The 20109-nt window shown below is 47.9% G+C and overlaps 1 protein-coding gene across 2 annotated transcripts in view; it reads left to right on the top strand.

The window, feature by feature from the left end:
• UBASH3B (ubiquitin associated and SH3 domain containing B) overlaps positions 1–20109 on the top strand; it is a 90049-nt gene that overhangs the window by 57191 nt on the left and 12749 nt on the right. For both annotated transcript variants that reach the window (XR_013833339.1, XM_079954713.1), the window contains exons 2-9: positions 3657–3710; positions 6055–6241; positions 7228–7426; positions 9907–10076; positions 10600–10808; positions 11548–11683; positions 11800–11920; positions 13103–13225. Coding sequence is in view for 1 of the 2 variants with exons in the window: in XM_079954713.1 (XP_079810839.1) it covers positions 3657–3710; positions 6055–6241; positions 7228–7426; positions 9907–10076; positions 10600–10808; positions 11548–11683; positions 11800–11920; positions 13103–13225 (1199 nt within the window). In the remaining variant the exon portion in view is untranslated. The remainder of the gene's footprint in view (positions 1–3656; positions 3711–6054; positions 6242–7227; positions 7427–9906; positions 10077–10599; positions 10809–11547; positions 11684–11799; positions 11921–13102; positions 13226–20109) is intronic.

Here is a 20109-nt window from a genome sequence, read left to right as displayed (position 1 = left end):
TTTATGCAGAGAGCTGGAAGCGTCTGGCACCTGCCTTAGGAGCAAGTGGGTTTGCAAGGAATGGGGGGTGCCCAATGCCAGAGGGTTTGTGGGTGTGCCTTGCCCTTTTCTCCAGGGAGATCAGAGTATGCAGGTTGCCTCCCACCCAAGTATTGGTTAGGGCCAAGAAGCCTCAAGTGAAGCCATCTCTCTCTCTCTCTCTCTCTCTCTCTCCCTCTCTCTCTCATATCAATGATGCGAACTGCATTACAGCTTTTGTTGAGCAAGGAGTCAGTGTTTCCTGTATCCCTTAACTCCCAACATACCAAAGAAGTGATGGGGGAAAAGATTGAGCTGAAAATAAAATAAATTATTCCAAACCAGCAAAAGCAAACCTGGTGTATGAAATGGTTTGATATACAGTGGGACCTCTGGTTAAGAACTTCATTCATTCCAGAGGTCCATTCTTAACCTGAAACTGTTCTTAACCTGAAGCACCACTTTAGCTAATGGGGCCTCCTGCTGCCACCACACCGCCGGAGCACGATTTCTGTTCTCATCCTGAAGCAAAGTTCTTAACCTGAGGTATTATTTCTGGGTTAGCGGAGTCTGTAACCTGAAGCGTCTGTAACCCAAGGTACCACTGTATTCAATGTTAAGAAAATTAAAAACAGAGAGCGGTCACGTTCACACCATGCATTTAAAGAACTATGTTGCTACTTTAAACAGCCATGGTTTCCTGCAAAGAGTTTGGGAGTTGTAGTTTGTTAAGGGTGCTGAGAGCTTTTAGGAGAGACCCCCATTCCCCTCCCAGAGTTCCCTGTAAGAGGAATTGAATGTCAAAACCACTCTGGGAGGGGAGCAAGAGTCTCCTAGGAACTCTCATCGCCCCAACAAAACAACAGCTCCCAGAATTATGGGGAGGGGAGGGGAACCATGACTGTATCTTCATGTATCTGCTCTTTTGTGTGTGTGTCTACTATTTTGAAGGCAAAAAAAAAGCCTAAACAAGAGTTTGGGTATCTGATAATGACACAGGTATTGGAAAAGATATCATTACATATCTTTGGGTGCCAGGCAAAAAGAAAAAAAATCCTCTTCTCCCAGACCTTTGGTTACTTAAACAATTTATGGCCTTTTAAACTTTGTGTAGTTTCGGTGAGGGGTGGGGATTATTGGTTTGTTTGTATTGTTATGTATTTTTGTGGTTTCGTACAGTGAACCGCCCTGTGATCCTCGGAGGAAGAGTGCAATATAAATTTAATAAACAATAATAATAGGCGCTACCTAGCTCCCATAGTGTTTCCTGGCAAGAAAGCAGGCTTAGTAAACTGCTACCCATCGCATGTTCCCACTGCTCTGGAAAGCAGGGAGCGCAAGGCAGGGTTTCCCTCAGGAATTTTCTCTTTTTCAATGGAGTGAGTCAGCAAAAACTGTGGGTGGGTTGAGGTGGCAGGTCTTTCCTGCTCTGTCATGTACCACTCAGTGCTGGGAGACTGGAGGGAGCCAGTTAGTGGCTGGTGGCTGTCAAAGAAAATAACCAGCCAACTCCTACCTGACTCCCCTTAGTTTGCTCCTAGTGATGCTATTACTGGCATATGCTAAAGCCAGGAAGGTCTTTGGCGGAAATAACTTTTTAATGCAAATAGATGCTCGATGCCACAGATAACTTGAGAGAGAGGGAACATTGTTTGCTGGAGAGAGTGGGTGGGGTTTGCCTTACATATGTGTAAGCTATAAAAAAGGGTGTGTGTGTGGAGATATGGAAAGATCTTATGAATAAATAAATGCAAAGGATGTCAGTGTGGAGGCTAAGAAGAGGCTTATATCTTGCAAATCTTAGAGGGTGTGTGCTGCATCTCTCTTTGGAGAGAAAGAGAGATTGCCCACCTTCTCACCATAAATTTCAAGCAGTATGATAACACTTTGAACAGTCACAGCTTCCCCCAAATCACCCGGGGAGCTGTAGTTGTGTTAAGGGTGCTGAAAGTTCTTAGGAGACCCCTGCTACCACCACAGAGCTACAACACTCAGAGTTGCCTGGGAAGAGGGATTTGACTCTTAAACCACTTGCAGAATTGCAGCTCTGGAATGGGGTGGGGTGGGGGATGGGGAGGGGTCTCCTAACAGCTGTCAGGACCCTGAACAAACTACACTTCTCAGGATTTGTTGGGGGGAAGCCATACCTGTTTAAAGTGGCGTCATAGCACTTTAAATGTGTGGTGTGAATGTAGCCTTTGTGTTCGCACCACGGTGCCGTCACTGAGGACCCAACTAGATGCAAAATAGAAGTACCATGTGTGGTGGGTTCATTAATTTCAGTGAGCCTACTCTGAGTAGAACCTACTTGAATTCAATCCGTGATCTTCTGCAGTTTTTTCTTCCTTAAATTAAATAGAAGCTGGGGGTTTGATTTAGATTTAGATCAGGACTGTGATAAAGAGAGCAAGGGAAGATTAATCCCTTTCCATTTTCATTCTTGATGGAAATACACATACACACAGCTGCAAGTGTTTGGGGCTGTTTGCTTCTTTGTTGTTATACTTTTTATATTCTCCAATTCCTCCAAGGAGCTCAGTGCTGAGGCAGTATGTGTAGTTATTGCCTTTGTCTCATTTTAACTTCACAACAACCCTGTGATCTAGCTTAGGCTGAGAGAGTGTTGGTCCTAAGGCCACCTATGGCTGAGCAGGAATTTGAGATATTTGTTTCACTCTTGCAAGGATACAAATTGCAGGGGCGGTGGTTGGAATATGACAGTGCACACCACCTTGAGCTCCTTCAAGGAAAGGTGGGCTTATAGATCAACCGCAGTAGTTCAGGCTTCAGGCGAGACTCTATAAAAGAGTAAATGGCTGCTATTACCAGCCAGAAAATAGTTCTGAAACAGCCTGCGGTGTTGACTGCAAAAACAAAACAAAACAAAAAACAAAAACAAAGGCCGTTTTTGTTTTTAGAGAAAGTCAGCAGCTGGAAAATAATTGGGAAGCTGGAAATTGGTCTCAGAGTTCTCCACATGCCGCCCGCTGCTGCCTCTTTACCCCTACCCCTCCCGTAAGAGTTACTGGTGTTGTGATAGTGCAGCCAGCGAAAACTGTGCTGCCATTAAACTGCAGCTGCAGACTTCTGCATGAGCTGTTTCTCAGTCTTTCTGGACTCGCCTTCCCCAGTTAATCAGTCAGGAATCTCAGTGCAAGCGAAAGTTTCCAAGGGAGAGGGGAATGAAAATAGATTGAAGGTGGTAAATTTTAAATAATCCAAGGGAGAATCCTGGCTCCCTCCTGAGGGAGAATCCTGGTGGCGCCCTCCCTGTGGAACGCCCTCCCACCAGATGTCAAAGAGAACAACAACTACCAGACTTTTAGAAGACATCTGAAGGCAGCCCTGTTTAGGGAAGCTTTTAATGTTTGATGTATCACAGTATTTTAATATTATTTTGGAAGCCGCCCCGAGTGGCTGGGGAAACCCAGCCAGATGGGCGGGGTATAAATTATTATTATTATTATTATTATTATTATTATTATTATTATTATTATCAGGGTGGCAAACTTTCACCCCTAGCTGTTGCTAACTTGTTCAAAGGAACGGCAGCAACTTCACCCTGCGATTGCCATCTAGTGCTAGCTGAGAGCGCTGACAGTGGGTCTTTCTTTCTTCCCGTCCTTCCTTTCCTGCAGGCAGAAAGCTCTGGCGTCTACAGGAGGCCGAAGCGTCCAGGCGGCTTGTGACTGGTTGGTATGAATTATGACCTTCTACACTCTTGAAAAATCAGGTTTTTGATATCCGTATCAGGAGAAAGTACTTGGAATAGGAGTGCACATCAAGGGACGTGGCTGGCACTGTGGGTTAAACCACAGAGCCTAGGGCTTGCCAATCAGAAGGTCAGCGGTTCGAATCCCCGCAACGGGGTGAGCTCCCATTGCTCGGTCCCTGCTCCTGCCCACCTAGCAGTTCGAAAGCACGTCAAAGTGCAAGTAGATAAATAGGTACCGCTCTGGCGGGAAGGTAAATGGCATTTCCGTGCACTGCTCTGGTTCGCCAGAAGCGGCTTCGTCATGCTGGCCACATGACCCGGAAGCTGTACGCCGGCTCCCTTGGCTGATCAAGCGAGATGAGTGCCACAACCCCAGAGTCAGCCATGACTGGACCTAATGGTCAGGGGTCCCTTTACCTTTACCTTTAAGATGCCTTGTATCAGACTGTGGGCTTCATCATTGCCCACACTGACCATCAGCAGTTATCCAGTGTCTCCAGAAGGGGCCCTTTTTGTTTTCTTTTTCCCCACCCCATCCTGCCTGGCGATGCTGGGGGTTGATCCTGGAGTGCCCTGCATGCTCTGCTGCTGAATTACAAGAGCTCCCGGTGCAAACTTGGTCACCCTCCTCTGCACACGTTCCAGCTTGTCAATATCCTTCTTAATTTGTGGTGCCCAGAACTGGACACAGCCCTCAGGTGTGGGCCTGACCAAGGCAAAATAGAGTAGTCCCATTACTTTCCTCGATCTGGACAGTACAGTATACTTCTGTTGATGCAGCCTAGATCTCACTGTAACCAGGTTTTCACAAGGCATTTCACAAGGGCAAAAAGGAGGAACAGACTAGGAGATGGCGTTTTCCTAGGGACATGTTCCAGAAACTGAGGGGGGGGGGCAGTCCTGTCCCTTGTAAACAGGGACAGTGGAGAGCATATGGTGTGGTGCCATTGCACTGCAGCGCTGTCAGTCGTGGCGATTGGAATGCTGTTTCCATACATGGAGGCGCATGGCCTGCCCCCACATCAAGAGCTGCAGCCAAACAGCCGTGGGCAGAGCTTCCATCTGGGTATGGGAGATTTTCACCCACAACCCAGAGCTCCTGAACCACCACCACATTTCCCACTGCACCCCCTGAAATCTGTTCTAGAAAGCTGGCAAGGAGAACTTCTGAAATATCACCAAGAGCTGTCCTCAGGACAAAGAATCTGGAGAGCTCTGGTGCTCTATGAAGGGCTGGAGCTCAGTGGTTGAGCATTTCCTTTGCAGGCTGAAGGTCCCAGGTTTAATTCCCTGCCTGAAATCCTTTCAAAAAAATTAATTTTATTTTTCATTTTCACATTTTACCACATTTAACGAGAAAAACAGAACCTTTACAAATTTAATTTGCATTTCCCACAACTTCCCTCCCCTCCTTTCTGTGGTTATTTAATTTATATCTTTTTATTACTGCATATCCAATTCAAACCTATTTACTAATTTTCCTTCGTCTTCCCCTTTAATTATCTCTTAACGCCCGTGTTTATATCAACCCTGCTAATGTTTTAATTTGTTTATAATGTATCTTCAAATAATCAATAAATTTTCCCCATTCTGCTTTTAAAAAGTCTCTCATCTTGATTTCTTATTCTTCCAATAAGCTTTGTCATTTCTATGTACTCCATCAATTTTAGTTGCCAATCCTCTTTTGTTGGAACTGTTTGTTCTTTCCATCTTTAGGCATAAATCATTCAGACAGCTGTGGTAGTGTACATAAAAAGTTTTTTTTCTGTTCATTGGGTACCTCTCCACCGGTTATACCTAGAAGAAAAGCTTTTGGTTTTATCACAAAAGTTATCTTCAGCATTTTTTTCAACTCATTATACATCATTTCCCATAAAGCTTTTGCTAACTTACATGACTGACATCCTGGAGAGTCATTGCAGCAAGCCAGTGTGGCCAAAAGTAAAGTAAATGGATCCATATATTATTATTTTTTTAAAGGTAAGGAACCCCTGGACGGTGAAATCCAGTCAAAGGCGACTGTGGGGTTGTGGTGCTCATCTCACTTTTCAGGCCAAGGAAGCCAGTGTTTGTCTGCAGACAGCTTTCCCTTTAAATGGATCCTTAGTCTGACCTTGCATAAAGCATCCTCCTTTCTTCCCAGGAATGCATGCAAGACTCTTAGATTCTGGACTGTTTCTTTCTCGCTCCAGACTGATATTTTTTTTGCATTCTGGCCTCTGTATTGGTCATCCTTTCTGACTGCATTCATTTGCCAGACTTGTTTGTTCTCTTCTCCTCTCTTGCAACGGCTGTTCATTTTCCCCTGTTTTCCCTTACAGGCTGTTTTCACACGTATGCGACCCCTTTCTCGATGACCCCCTGCCTCGGGAGTACGTCCTCTACCTGCGTCCCACCGGCCCCTTAGCGCAGAAGCTCTCCGACTTCTGGCAGCAGTCGAAGCAACTGTGCGGGAAGAACAAAGCTCACAATATCTTCCCCCACATCACGCTCTGCCAGTTCTTTATGGTGAGTTGGTCCTTTCCCCTTCAGCCTGCATTGATCTGTTGGCCAAAGTGCTTCCAGATGTCCTGTTTGTGGAGCACTCGTCCTCACTGACTTACACAAAGCTTCTGAGGAGGTTAGACCATGCCTGGTCTTCACTGAGCCTTTGATCTTCCCAAGGAGGTTATACAACAATGAGTATTCCTCCTGATTTCTTTGCAGGGTGTCCCTGCGTCTTCTTGAGGGTTTCTTGCAGGCATCTGCTTGGCCACTGTGAGAACAGGACGGTGGACTAGATGGGCCCCTGGCCTGATCCAGCAAGCTCTCCTTATGTTCTTATAGCTACTATAAGTTGTACCAAACTGCTTAAGGCAGGCTTTCTGAGACGATGTTACTGTCCAGTTTACAAAGTAGCTGGCAGATCTTGGCCAAAGTGGAACATTCAGCTTTTGAAGACTCCAGTTGCTTGCGACAGCAATTGGTTAGTCCATGGAGTGTCCACACAGAGCTGCCATCTGAATAGGTTTCCCTGACTTTCCACCAAGAAAGGACACTTTTCATCTCTATAAGAAATGGGCAGGGCGAGTAAGACTGGCTTCTCTGTGCATCTCTTAATCATTTCCCACCTACAGGAAATATTGAAAAACACAACCTAGATAAAGTTCTCTGAACTTTATACCTTTTTTTTTTTTTGGTTTTGTGCTCATGCACGTCTGGGTGTCGGTATGAAAGTAACAGCTATGGAAACTTCACCTGGTAGACCACTGCATTTTGGTTTGCATGCTGTGGCGATGCAGTGAGTGGGTTGCTAACTGAAAGACATGTGGGGAAATAAGGCAAGGGTAACAGGAGCCCTAGTCCAACAACATCTGGAGGAAACTGTGTTGGCTACCCTTGGGCTGCAGAATCTTGGGACAATCCAACTGATTTGGGGGTTCAAAAGGTACACGTTTCCAATGCTCATGGTGCATCGGATCATGGCCTCTAAACTGACCACAGTCTCTTGGCAGTGCGAAGACAGCAAAGTCGAGGCACTCTGTGAAGCTCTCCATGCTACTGTGACCCGGTGGCGGTGCAAGTTCCCCGTCCCTTTGCCCCTGGAGCTCTACACCTCGTCCAACTTCATTGGGCTCTTTGTCAAGGAGGACAGCGCCGAGGTCCTCAAGAAATTTGCCGCAGACTTTGCTATGGAAGCCACTTCTAAAGCCGGTGGGTGCTCAGGGCAGGATGCAACTTCTTTAACTATTATCTTTTATCTTTTATTATTTTAATGCAAGATGTTTCTGTTCCACCTTTTAGACTTCTTTGCATTTATGATTTTAAAAAGCCTCCCAGGGTAGTTTACAAAGTTGGGAAAGCCCCTGTAAAGTTTGGGGCCAAGGTATCTCAAGGACTTCTTGCTCCCATATGAACCTCTCCATGCTCTTAAGACTGGTGTGGGGCACTTTTAACCCTCCAGAAGTCGCTGAACTACAATTCCCACCACCCCTGGCCATTAAGCATAGTTGCTGGGACTGATGGGAGTTGTAGTTCAGCAACATCTCGAAGACTAAAGTTTCCCACCACCTGCTTCTAAGATCAGTCGGTGAGACGTCTCTCCTGGGTCCACCCATCTGTTAAGAGCAGATGAGTAGTGAACAGAGAGCGGGGCCTTTTCTGTGTTGGCACCCACTCATAGAACATTTTTATTCTGTAAGCTGTTTGCTCACACTTACGATCTTTCTGCACCGGGCTGAAATGTTTTACATATCCAGGTCTTTAAACTCAGTTTGTTGCAAGTGTGGCTGGTAGGGAGGGGTGGAACTGCAGACCTGGCCTGCTGACAGCAATATACCAGTGCTCTCAATGGTATGTCTGCTACACTATCCTGACTTTGCTGCTGTCCTCATGCTGTCCCAGAACACTGTAGCAACGCTGGTGCCGAGAGATCCGTGGTGCCAGGTGAGTTATTGGAATAAAGTCTGGCCACCAGGATGCCACCACAAAAAGGCCCTGTCTTTGGAAGTGCTTGCCTAACTTTCTGAAGGTGCAGTGCAAGGACACCTGGTGGAGGGCAGCTTCTTGTAGTGGGGGGCAGTCTTTTAGTTACAGAGGCTCCAGACTCCATGCTGTATAATATGCCCTTCATAACACAAGTAAAGGGCTTTTTATCTTTCTGGCATATGACCAGTTTGCCATTATTCCCACCTTCACCATGTTTTCAATATGCAGTTCGGCTCACTTGCTGGAGCCCTCTGCTAGATCCACACCCCCCCCCCCCACTTCCTCCAGTTCTGGTAGTTCATTTGCACTGTAGATTGCCTTGGGTGGTTTACATGCAGTGACATTTCTGCATGTGCTGAGATTATTTAGGAGCACAAGATATTTTAACTGTGTTATATATATATATATTTGTTTTATGCACTGTATTTTTTTGGCTTTTTTTGCATTTCTGTAATTGCTTCAGCTAAACAAAAATAAATAATATTCACAATCCAAAAAATAAACAGATTGTACAATGAGGCTTCCAGTCTCTGGATGTGCCTTGTGTGGCTCCTATTTTCCAACACTTTGCGATGCAAAGTATCAGGAGACAGTCCCGAGAGAACAGACCTTTTTTCCTTTTCTTTTTTTGAGCTCCTGGAGATCTGAACTTTCGTTCTTGAGCTAAGAAAGAGGTGCCCCACTGTGCTCTGCCTCAGCCCTCCCACTCTCATTGCTTCAAAAGAAAAACAGAATCTATACTTCCTCTGATTCATTATCTCCTGAGAAGGAAGCTGACATTTCGGCAGTTCTTTAACCTTTCTGACAGATGCGTGTTTGTTCTGTGCTTGCAATGCTGGTGCTTCCTGCATCCTCTCGGTGTCTCAAGATGCCTGTAAACAAAACCCTTTCGTTGATGGGCAAGAGATGGGGGAGAAGGGCCTTTCAGTTTGCATTGAAAGGCAAAGTTTTCTCATTTGCACCTTCAGAAACAACAGACAGACCGAAACTCAGCCATGCTTTGGAATTTGCACATTCCTGAAATTTTGCAACGCAACTCTTCAGTCAAGCCATGCTTCCAGAAATGCACAGGCTAAAATATACATTAAAATGCATATATATATTAGAATGCATTTTTGTATTTCATATTCACTATTAGGGAAAATTGCTTTGCAAAATGTGTATGCTGGGGGGGGGGAGTGGGATGTGCAAATGTGTACATTAGGAGAGATTTGCGCTAAAATGCTGGTGAATTGCACACAGAATTACCATTCCCATAGTCCCCTGTGTAGAGAGATTTTTATTTATCTATCGAATCCCCACAACAACCCTGTGAGGTGGGGGTAGACTGAGAAGCAGTCACTAGCCAAAAGTCACCGCCTGAGCCTCATGGCCCAAGTAGGAATCTGGCCTCTCAGGTCTGTGAGGGGAATGGAAGTTTCCAGAAAACTCCCAGCAGATAACACTTCCCAGGATTCCTTGTGGGGTAGCCATGACTGTTTGAGGGGACGTGATATTGTGCTAAATGCATAGTGCAGATGGGGCCTTAATCATCTCTTACAAGGCTTATTTTTTTTATATATAAAAAGGAACGTCTTCAGTAGGTGTTGAAAAGACAACAAAAACATCCCAGAAGCACCTGACTCACCAGCTCTGAGCTAGGCTAACCTGGCTGATATCCAGTCATCTCAGTGGCTCCCAACTGACCACAGATTTCCAATTTTCAGATGTCCACGTGGAACCCCACAAGAAGCAGCTCCACGTCACCCTGGCCTATCACTTCCAAGCCAGCCACTTGCCAACACTCGAGAAGTTAGCTCAGAGCATAGACGTCAAGCTGGGCTGCGACTGGGTGGCTGCAATATTCTCCCGGGATATTAGATTTGCCAATCATGAGGTATGCATGGGACTCCTTGTTCCCCTTAGGGGAAATAAAGGCGGTTGCTGCGTTTGATTCCAAACATGCAGCGAGGGTGGGCTCTTGGGGTGGGAGTTGTTCTTGCAGGAGAATCCATGTCTGCTTTAATATAAAGTAGGCACAGGCAAGTTGTAGCTCCAAGGGTTTAATCCAGATCACGAGGTCTGTTCTGTCTCAACCCAGTGCCTATCCACATAAGATGTAGGAGCACTAGGGTAGGGAGGGCAGTTGCTACTGGGGAAAGAGATTTATTTTTGGTTGGTTGGTTGGGGAGGAGCCATTGCTTAGCATGTGCTCTTCATAAACAAGGTCTCCTAGTTCAGTCCCGAACATCTCCAGGTCGGGCTGCAGATGTCCCCTTTCTGAAAATCTGGAGGTCCACTTCTAGGCATTGTGGGCAATCTGAGCTGGAGAGACCAATGACTTGCAACAAGGCAGTTTCTGATGTTCTTCTGCTCATTCACCGTTGGCTTAAGGCTTTCTCCTTCTCCACCCCTTGCAGACCCTCCAGGTGATCTACCCATACACCCCACAGAACGATGACGAGCTGGAGCTGGTCCCGGGGGACTTCATCTTCATGTCTCCCGTGGAGCAAGTCACCACCAGCGAAGGCTGGATTTACGGCACTTCGCTGGCAACAGGGTGCTCTGGGCTGCTGCCCGAGAATTACATCACCAAAGCAGACGAGTGCGGCACATGGGTGTTCCATGGGTAAGAGGTCTGATCCTGCTTGCATGGGTGGCAAGGGCTTTTATTGTGGATGAGTCTGCCACTAGAAGGTCACAGCGTGGTGGTAGGGAAGCTCAAGCTGACTCACGGATGAGGGAGGAACAATTCATTTTCGGTTCGGGCATCAATTATTGACTATGATTATGATTACTATATTTATTTATATCTCCCTAGTCAGATTCAGTCCTTTGACATTCATGCACCTATCTAATGTAGGTTCATTCATTTAAATGGGTCTTCTCTCACTGCCAATGTAAACCAGCGAATGAATAGAAAGAGAACCTGCTCAAGTGACGCTGCCACAAAAACCTCACACATAAACTAATTTTGAAAAAAGGAAAAATAATATGTAAATTTACCAGCCACTCTCTCCTCTCACCTCTCTTTCCCTTCAATCCTGTACTAGATACAGAATTGTGTAACGTTGAACATAACTCAGAGACTCTATGATCTCAAAAAGAGAGAGAGAAAGAGACATTGCAAAGAGACGTTCTTTTGTAATTCAAGAAAATATTTAATTAAAATGATTTCCAAAAGAAAAGAAAAAAGAATTAGTAAACTGCAACCCAGACATCCTGGCTGATCATCTCATTCAGGCCCTGCCCAGTCCTTTTCTAAGATGCCTTGTACATACTTTATTATGGGGGAAAGTGGGTTGTACATCATTAAATAGATGAAATGTGCGTCGGCATCCACAAACTACCTGTGCCTGTTTTGGCAGGTCATATTCCATTCTGAATGCCACTTCGTCCCCCTCCCTCCTGATGTTCACTGATGGAGTGATGGATCGAAGGTTGCAGGAAGACCAAGGACCAGGGGATACTGGGCCCCTCACAATCTTCTGCCAGAGCATGCAGGTAAGGTTCGTCTGCACCTTTACCTGCCTCCAAGGCAGGCTGAAACACCAGAAGGGGGAAAAGGAAGGCTGGTTATTTATCATACTAAGGTGTTGCTTTTTTAACCTCATCCTCAGCCCTTAAGGATCGCCAACTCACCTGGGCCACAGAAGAGGTGCCTTTTCGTTTGCCGACATGGCGAAAGGATGGATGTTGTGTTTGGGAAATACTGGCTCTCACAGTGTTTTGATGCCAAAGGTGTGTTTATTTCTGTCATAGTGTTTTACTTTTTTATTGGGAGACATCCAATGCCATCAGAGCAGACATTAGTTCACTGGGAATAGAGGAGGAATCTGCACAGTGTGGTGTAGTGGTTAAGAGCGGTGGATTCATAATCTGGTGAACTGGGTTCGTGTCTCCGCTCCTCCACATGCAGCTCCTGGGTGACCTTGGGCTAGTCACGTTTCTCTGAAGTCTCTCAGCCTCACTCACCTCACAGAGTGTTTGTTGTGGGGGAGGAAGGGAAAGTAGTGATAAAGCAGGATAAAGTAGTGATAAAGCAGGATATCAAATCCAAACTCCTCCTCCACTACTGAAATTTCAAAGTGGACTCCACAGATCCAGTCAGACCAATCTTCGTCTTCAGAATCTACCGTCTGGTAGATTCCATTACAAGTTCAAGGGATGCACACTGCCTCCATTCCCCACACCCATATTTTTTTCTTTTAAAGTTGTAGAGTAGGGTGTTTGCTTTTCAGTCCCCCCCCCCAAGGGGCTAATGCATAGGGCCTTTGACCTCTGCACACTTCGAATGCATAGAGAGCAGCTCTGCTTGGGAACAACAAGACCTATTGACATTCTCTCACTCTCAGGAGGAACTGTATTGGGGTGGGGATCTAGCTGCCCTCAAGTAAACACCTTGGGACTCCCTTCTGCAGGATCTTCTCCCTCTCTGGAACATCACACAGTCTTCCAAATGTTTTGTTGCCTCTCTTGGATGGCTGGGGGAACTCACATTACAATTTGAGAACTGCTACCTGAAGGACATAGGACGCGGGTGGCGCTGTGGGTAAAACCTCAGTGCCTAGGACTTGCTGATCGCATGGTCAGCGGTTCGAATCCCCGCGGCGGGGTGAGCTCCCGTCTTTCGGTCCCAGCTCCTGCCCACCTAGCAGTTCGAAAGCAGCTTGTCACACTGGCCACGTGACCCGGAAGTGTCTCCGGACAGCGCTGGCCCCCGGCCTCTTAAGTGAGATGGGCGCACAACCCTAGAGTCGGACACGACTGGGCCGTACGGGCAGGGGTACCTTTACCTTTACCTTTACCTTTACCTTTACCTTTACCTTTACCTTTACCTTTACCTTTACCTTTACCTGAAGGACATACACTTGGGGGAATCACCTAAATTTTTGCCTCCTTGCTCTCTGTGTCTCCTGACAGGAAGGTACATGCGGACAAACCTGAATATGCCTCACAGCCTACCTCAACGGAGTGGTGGTTTCAGGGATTATGAAAAGGATGCCCCCATCACCGTGTTTGGCTGCACTCAAGCACGGCTTGTGGGTAAGCTCCCCACTTGGGGAACAGTATTTTTCTTTTTCTATTAGAGGTGGCGCTGTGGTCTAAACCAGTGAGCCTCTTGGGCTTGCCGATCAGAAGGTTGGTGGTTCAAATCCCCGCAAGGGGGTGAGCTCCCGTTTCTCAGTCCCAGCTCCTACCAACCTAGCAGTTTGAAAGCACGTCAGAGTGGAAGTAGATAGATAGGTACTGCTCCGGCGGGAAGGTAAACGGCGTTTCCGTGCGCTGCTCTGGTTTCGCCTTGAGAGTTTTGGGTCCTAGTCTCTCTTGCTCTCTTAACGGATCCTTGCCTGTCAAACATCCAGCCACAACATGAACAGTTATAGCACATCGACCACGATAGTAATAATAATAAAATCAGGCCTACTTGCTCTGTCTTGCAACTCTTCCAAAACTACTCTGGCTCTTGGGCATTAGGGGACGAGAGGTACCAATGGAGGGGTGGCTTTTCCTACTTGCCATCACCTTGAATTAAAGTGCATTAGGCCCACTGCAAAGAAGCCGTTATGAGCTGGAAATCAGAGATGTCTCAGAGTCTAGATTTTCTAGGTTAAGAAATATGAGCCTCAGGGGCTGGTCATGCTCACCTCAAATTACAACTTCCCAATTCTTCTTCTGGCTCAGATTTCGTTCTCAGTGAAAGAAAAACCCCATTCCTCACCACGTCCCTCCTGCTCACCTCTTCCCATGATCCTCTACTCCTGGGGTAGCCAGTGTGGCGCCTTGCAGGTGGTGCTGCACTATGACTCCCATTAGCCCTGGCTGTCGGCCATGCCGACTAGGAGTGGAGACCCAACAAGATCTGGAGGACCACCCCGTTAGTTGTGCTTGACTGCTAGTGTGCCTGGGTGCAAAAGGGGGGGCGGGATCCTGCACTTTTAATAGCTTTGTAAAAAAAGAGAATTTCATTTTTTTAAAATTTTTTTTAATTAGATTTTCACATTTTTATACACTTTATCTCTAACCAATTCAAACTTTAGATTACAAGGTTCTCTGAACCCTCCCCTCCCTCCCATTGATTGTTATATTAAAAGGTTAAGTTTTCTGCATCTTATGCTTTGTCCAACTATTCTATATCTCTGATTATCATAATCAATTTCACATTACAAATGTCATTACACTACCAATGATTTTAACTTTTTTAAGTGGTTTTTTTTTTAAAAAAAAAACAACTACAATTTTACTCCAGTCTCTAGCAAATACTTGATCCTCTTCGTTTCTGATCTTCCCCGTCAGTTTCGCACTTTCCGCATATTCCATCAATTTCGTCTGCCATTTTTCCTTTGTTGGTAGTTCTTCTTCTTTCCATTTTTGAGTTAGTAGCATTCTCGCTGCCATCATTACATAGATAAAAAGTCTTTCTTTTAGGTTTAATAGGTGAAGAAATACCAATAAAATACTTTTTAAAAAAGATAATTTCAGCTTAGATGACAAACTACATTTGGCGAAATGCCCTCTTCTATTAAATGTGCAGGTGACCTGCCATTTGTTTTTGCATCTAGACACACTAGCAGCGGAAGCTGGGATTTCAGCTGGTGCAGCTTGCTATACAAGCTGAAGTTCTTTACACAACGTATAGTTAAACTGTGGAACTCACTGCCACAGGAGGCAGTGATGGCCAATAATGTGGATGGATTTAAAAGAGGACTGGGCAAAGTCATGGAGGAGAAGGGCTATCAGTGGCTACGAGCCACAACGGCTATGCTCTGTCTCTGCTGCCAGAGGCAGTAATGGTTCTGAAAAAGCAGTTGCTGGAAACCACAAGAGGGGAAAGGGCTCTTGTGCTTTGGTCCTTTTTGCAGGTTTCCCACAGGCATCTGGTTGGCTGCTGTAAGAACTAGATGAGGCTCTCCACATGCTCTTATGTTCAGAGAAATTATTTCCTTTACACTGACATCGTTTGCACTTGGGCACCCTGTCTATTGTTGTAAGTCATTAACTGGCAGGGAACCAATTTTGTATTGGCTCTGAACCAAATACTCCAAGTGTGGTGAAGGGGAGAGAAGAGAAAGAGGTGGAAAACACGGCTATTCCTGCCAAAGGTTAATCTTATTCAGCAGCAGCAGCCATTGGGAGAATGGACCCAGGGGCATAGAAAGGGTGTGTGCGGGGTGCGCAGTCCGCCCTGGGTGTCATCCTTGAGGGGGTGACAAAATGGCACACCGTGGGGGCGGCATTTACCGCAGGGCCTGGCCTGCAGCCCACCCAAGCCATCTGTCTCTCCTGGGAGTGACACGGTGACTCGCGGCCCCGCACTGCCCAAAACAGCAGCATGGGGCTTGTGTCCGCCAGGCGGACTCTGTGGGCAGCTCGCCGTGGCACCCCCCCCCCCCATGCGTGGATCTCTGCGGCACCCCTGTGCGCGGATTACCATCGCAGCCCCATGGGCGAATCGCCCCGCCCACATGGGCAGATCGCCCCGCCCCCACCACTCCGGTTCCGGAGCAGCTAGCAAGTCTCTTTGGTTGGTTGGTTTAAGCCAGACTTTGCAACCCTGGTGCTCTAAAGAGGTTTTGGGCTTCAAACCCCTCAGCCCCAGCCAGCACATAGTCAAGCATATTTAGAGGGCACCAGGTTGGCAAAGGCTGGTTTAGACAGAGAGCTGTTGCAATTTTCCTACATTCTGCATGAGCGCAGCAGTTTCCAAGGCTTGCCTGGTGGCCCTGCTGCCCTTCTGTGCTGCCATTTGTGCCAGTTCCTGTGTGAGACGAGCAGCAGCCATTGTCAGGGTGACTTTGGAGGTGACGACTTAAGCTGTGATCTCTATTTGCACATAACTGTCAGCTCAGCAGCGAAAACACATTTGGCTGCAAATCCATGAGCTGCTGTAGTGACACATCGATTTGAGTGCCTGTTTGAGAAACGAACGAGTCACTGGGGAAGCTTCCCAGTGCTGAGATTCTCCAAGCACTGCGTGAGAAGGCCGGCTCCTTGCTTCTTCCATGCAAAATATCTTGGGGAAGCAAGACATTCGACACCTAGTCATACAGCAGGGGACAAAGCATTATTTTAGCACGTGTGGAATTGTTGGCTGTGACTATCATTCACAATCCTGAGAGTTGCCTGCTTTCTCACCCAGCAAACTGTGGGCAGTCCAGTTACCCATCTCTGTGTGTAGAAGCCTCAGGACCTTATTGTGAGCACAATAGAATTGTTGCTCTGGTATCATTATTATTAAATTCATTGTTCCGCCTTTCACCATCAGGTTACGACCATTTAAAATTCAGTCTTATAAAACAGTTAAAACTGATTACAGTTTCAGGAAGAGGGTGATACCTTGAAAATGTGCATCTCAGGTGTCAAAGGTCAGGGTAATAATTAGATGCAGAAAGAAATGTTCCTGTCTAGAAATGTTTGATTTAAGTGGCATGATGTTGATATAAGTTGTGCTGCATTTGCAATAGGAGGGTGTGTGTTCAGGAGAGAGTCTCTTGAGAAGGTAGGAAGGGGACAGGCTCCAGCCATGCCCCTCTAAACTGGCCTGCTAGGGATTCTTCATGTTGCTAGAGGACCTCTCCTTTATCTGTGGGTTGGCAATCAGAAGTTGTGGGGAGAAAAATCAAGGCAGTAGATTTGGCACCAGTTAGGAATCCTTATGGCTTGGATCAGGACGGTCCTACTTTTCATACCAAGAGGGACACACACTGCCTTGTCGTGCAGGATGAGGCACTAGACCAAGATTTGGCACCCCCTTCCCATGTTCCCAAAGGCAGCTAAGCAAGGCACCAGGCTTTCGGATGGAGGCGTGTGTTAAGTTGTGGGTTGACATAGCAGACGACACAGCGATTTCTCCAAGTAGCTCTTTATTTTGTAAGCTGGAATAGAACTGACTGCAAACAGCTCAGCCGGCCTGCTTTTATAGGCAGCCGGCTGTCAACATTGTAGCAACAACAGCCCAGCGTTTCCCGCCTAAAATAACTGACGTGGACCTGAGTGAAAACTATCTACAGACCTGAGTGAAAACTATATACAGTATCCCCCTGCTGGCCCAGGGTGAAACTTCACTACATAACACCCCTCCCCACCGAGATAAGGCGTTAGTTACAATCGTAATGGTTTCCTTATATACAGCACTACGCGTAATGGTTCAATTAGGCACAAAAGCATATCGGTTACATTTCCCATACTTAGACCAACAGTGATACATGTCCAACAACATAGTCCTTTAAATAAGTTGGGCGCTTGGAAACTCTGCCAGACCGCCGGGGACTGGTAGCCAAGTCCAGAGGGCCACACAGTTCTTGCTGAGGCTGTGGTGCGACCCTAGGTGGCGTTGGAACCAACTCCCCTGGATCCGCTGCTGTGGGTGGAGCCTCCGCAAGTGGAGTGGTCTGAGTCTGTGGTAAGTCTGGCAGACCCTCTGAAGCGGCTTGGTTCGGCTCCACGCTGGCAGTTTGCGAGGGAGGTGTAGGTGGGGCCTCGCCATCTGTACGTGTCTCTTCTTGAGCCGCAAGCGCAGTTGGGGGCACCACGTTAGTGTCCAAGCCCCCAACCCTGCGCCTAAGCTGGTCTATGTGCCGTCGCCACAAGCGTCCGTCTTCGAGTGCCACCTGGTACGAGCGAGGTCCAGTGACTCCCACTACTGTGGCTGGCACCCAAGGAATGTCCCCCACATAGTTCCGGGCAAAGACCTGGTTTCCTGGGACAAATGGCCGTGGCGCGTTGGCACAGCCTGGGGGTTCAGCCACGGCAAAGTCCGGGTGCAGCCGGTCGAGCGGTGACCTGAGGCGGCGGCCCATAAGCAGTTCAGCAGGACTCCGCCCTGTGGCCTCATGAGGGGTGATGTGTTGCACGAACAAGTATTCGGCGACCCGCTCATGCCAGTCTCCCCGGTCCAGGCGCGCCAGTGCCTCTTTTGCTGAGCGCACCATTCTATCCGCTTGCCCGTTGCTGGATGGATGAAAGGGTGCCGTTAGGGCATGGCGGATGCCCAGTCCCAAAAGATACCGCTCAAACATGCCTGACATGAACTGCGGTCCGTTGTCAGAGACAAGGACATCAGGACACCCATGCGTTGCAAACAGGCCTCGCAGCACCCGGATGACGGCTTCGGTAGTGGTGGAGGGCATCAGGGCGACCTCCAGCCATTTGGAATAGACGTCCACCACTACCATAAAGGTCCGGCCGTGAAAGGGGCCAGCCAGATCGATGTGCACCCTCGACCAGGGTGTCTTTGGCGTCTCCCAGGTGTGTCCCTTAGCTGCCGGTGGTGCAGGCCTCGACTCTTGGCACGCTTGACAGGCGGACACCCAGGCAGTGATGGCATCGTCCATATTAGGCCACCAGACGTAACACCGAGCCAACGCCTTCATTTTGACAATTCCCGGGTGGCCAACGTGCAGAGCCTCCAGGACGCGCTGATGGAGTCCCTGGGGAATCACGACGCGGTCTCCCCACAGCAGACAGCCGCGATGAGCTGAGAGTTCATGTTGTCTGGTTGCGAAGGGCTGGAACTCTGATGCAAAAGGCCCTTGTGGCCACCCCCTCCACACCCAGTTGAGCACCTGGCTGATGGTGCGATCCTGGGCAGACGCGGAGGCCACAGTGGCAGCCGATACAGGCGCTGCCAGAAGATCCTCAATCAGAAGGAGCGATGAAGCTGGAGCCGGGTCTTCCACAAATGCTGGAAGAGGGCAATGGCTGAGGGCGTCGGCATGGCCCATCGATTTCCCGGGGCTATGGATGAGCCGGTAGTGGTAGGCAGCCAGGAAAACAGTCCATCGCAGCATGCGTGGCAAGAGGACCGGTGGAGTTGGACGATCACCGGCGAGGAGGCCCAGGAGTGGCTTGTGGTCAGTGATGAGGTCAAAAGTCCTGCCATAGAGGTATTCATGGAACCTCTTCACTCCAGCCACAAGTGCCAGTGCCTCCTTGTCAAGCTGGCTGTAATTCCGTTCCGTCGGAGATAGCGTCCTGGAAAAGTAGGTGAGCGGTGCTTCTCTTCCGTCTGGAAAACGGTGACTAAGGACAGCACCAATGCCAAAAGGTGAGGCGTCGCAGGCAAGGACCAGCGGCCTGGATTCACTGTACTGTACCAGCACACTGTCTGATGAAAGGAGAGCCTTGACCGCGTTGAAGGCTGCCGTCTCCCGATGACCCCAGGCCCAAGGCGTCTTTGTGCTAAGGAGTCGGTGAAGAGGCTCAGCCACTGTGGCTTTGTGGGGCAGGAACATGTTATAAAAGTTCAGCAGCCCCAGGAACGCCTGCAACTCCGTCTTGTTCTTTGGGGTGGGGGCCTGCTGGATAGCGCGAATCTTGGATGTGGTCGGGTGAAGGCTGGGAAAGTGCAAACTAGGCTTTGGGAAGGAGGTAGGAGGACTCTAGAACCATGTCAGAACCCTCACCCCTCCTTCCCAAAGCCCAGCACCTTGCTTACCTAGCTTTGGGAGGGCAGGGCAAGGGCTGCAGGGGGCATCAAATGTTTCCAAGGGCCTCCAAAGAAGGCCTCAAGCATGTGTTGGAGTGCCCTGCCTTAGATTGAGAGAGGATGAATCAATTGATTTAATTGACCAAAAGTACAAAGTTGCCTTATACCAGACCAGACAAGTTTGTCCATTTAGTTCATTATTGAAGTTTGTCCATTTAGTTCATCATTGTCATCTCTGGCATAGTCCTGACACAGACCTGGCTCCCTTGGAAGGTGGTTGGTTCTCCTTCCTTTGAGGTTTTTAAGCAGGGCTTGGATGGCCATCTGTCATGGATGCTTTAGCTGTGATTCATGCATTACGGGGGGTTGGACTAGATGACCTGGGGTGTCCCTTCCAGTTCCATGATTCTAACCCACTACCTAATATTTTTTAACTGGCGGTGCTGGGAATTCAACTTTGGACCTTCTGCGTGCAAAGGATGTGTTCTACCACTGAGCTACA

This window comes from Podarcis cretensis (genome assembly GCF_951804945.1).
Source record: "Podarcis cretensis genome assembly, chromosome: 15".
Classification (NCBI taxonomy): domain Eukaryota; kingdom Metazoa; phylum Chordata; class Lepidosauria; order Squamata; family Lacertidae; genus Podarcis; species Podarcis cretensis.
The sequence above is the reverse complement of the archived record's forward strand: the minus strand, read 5'-3'. Positions and strand labels throughout refer to the sequence as shown.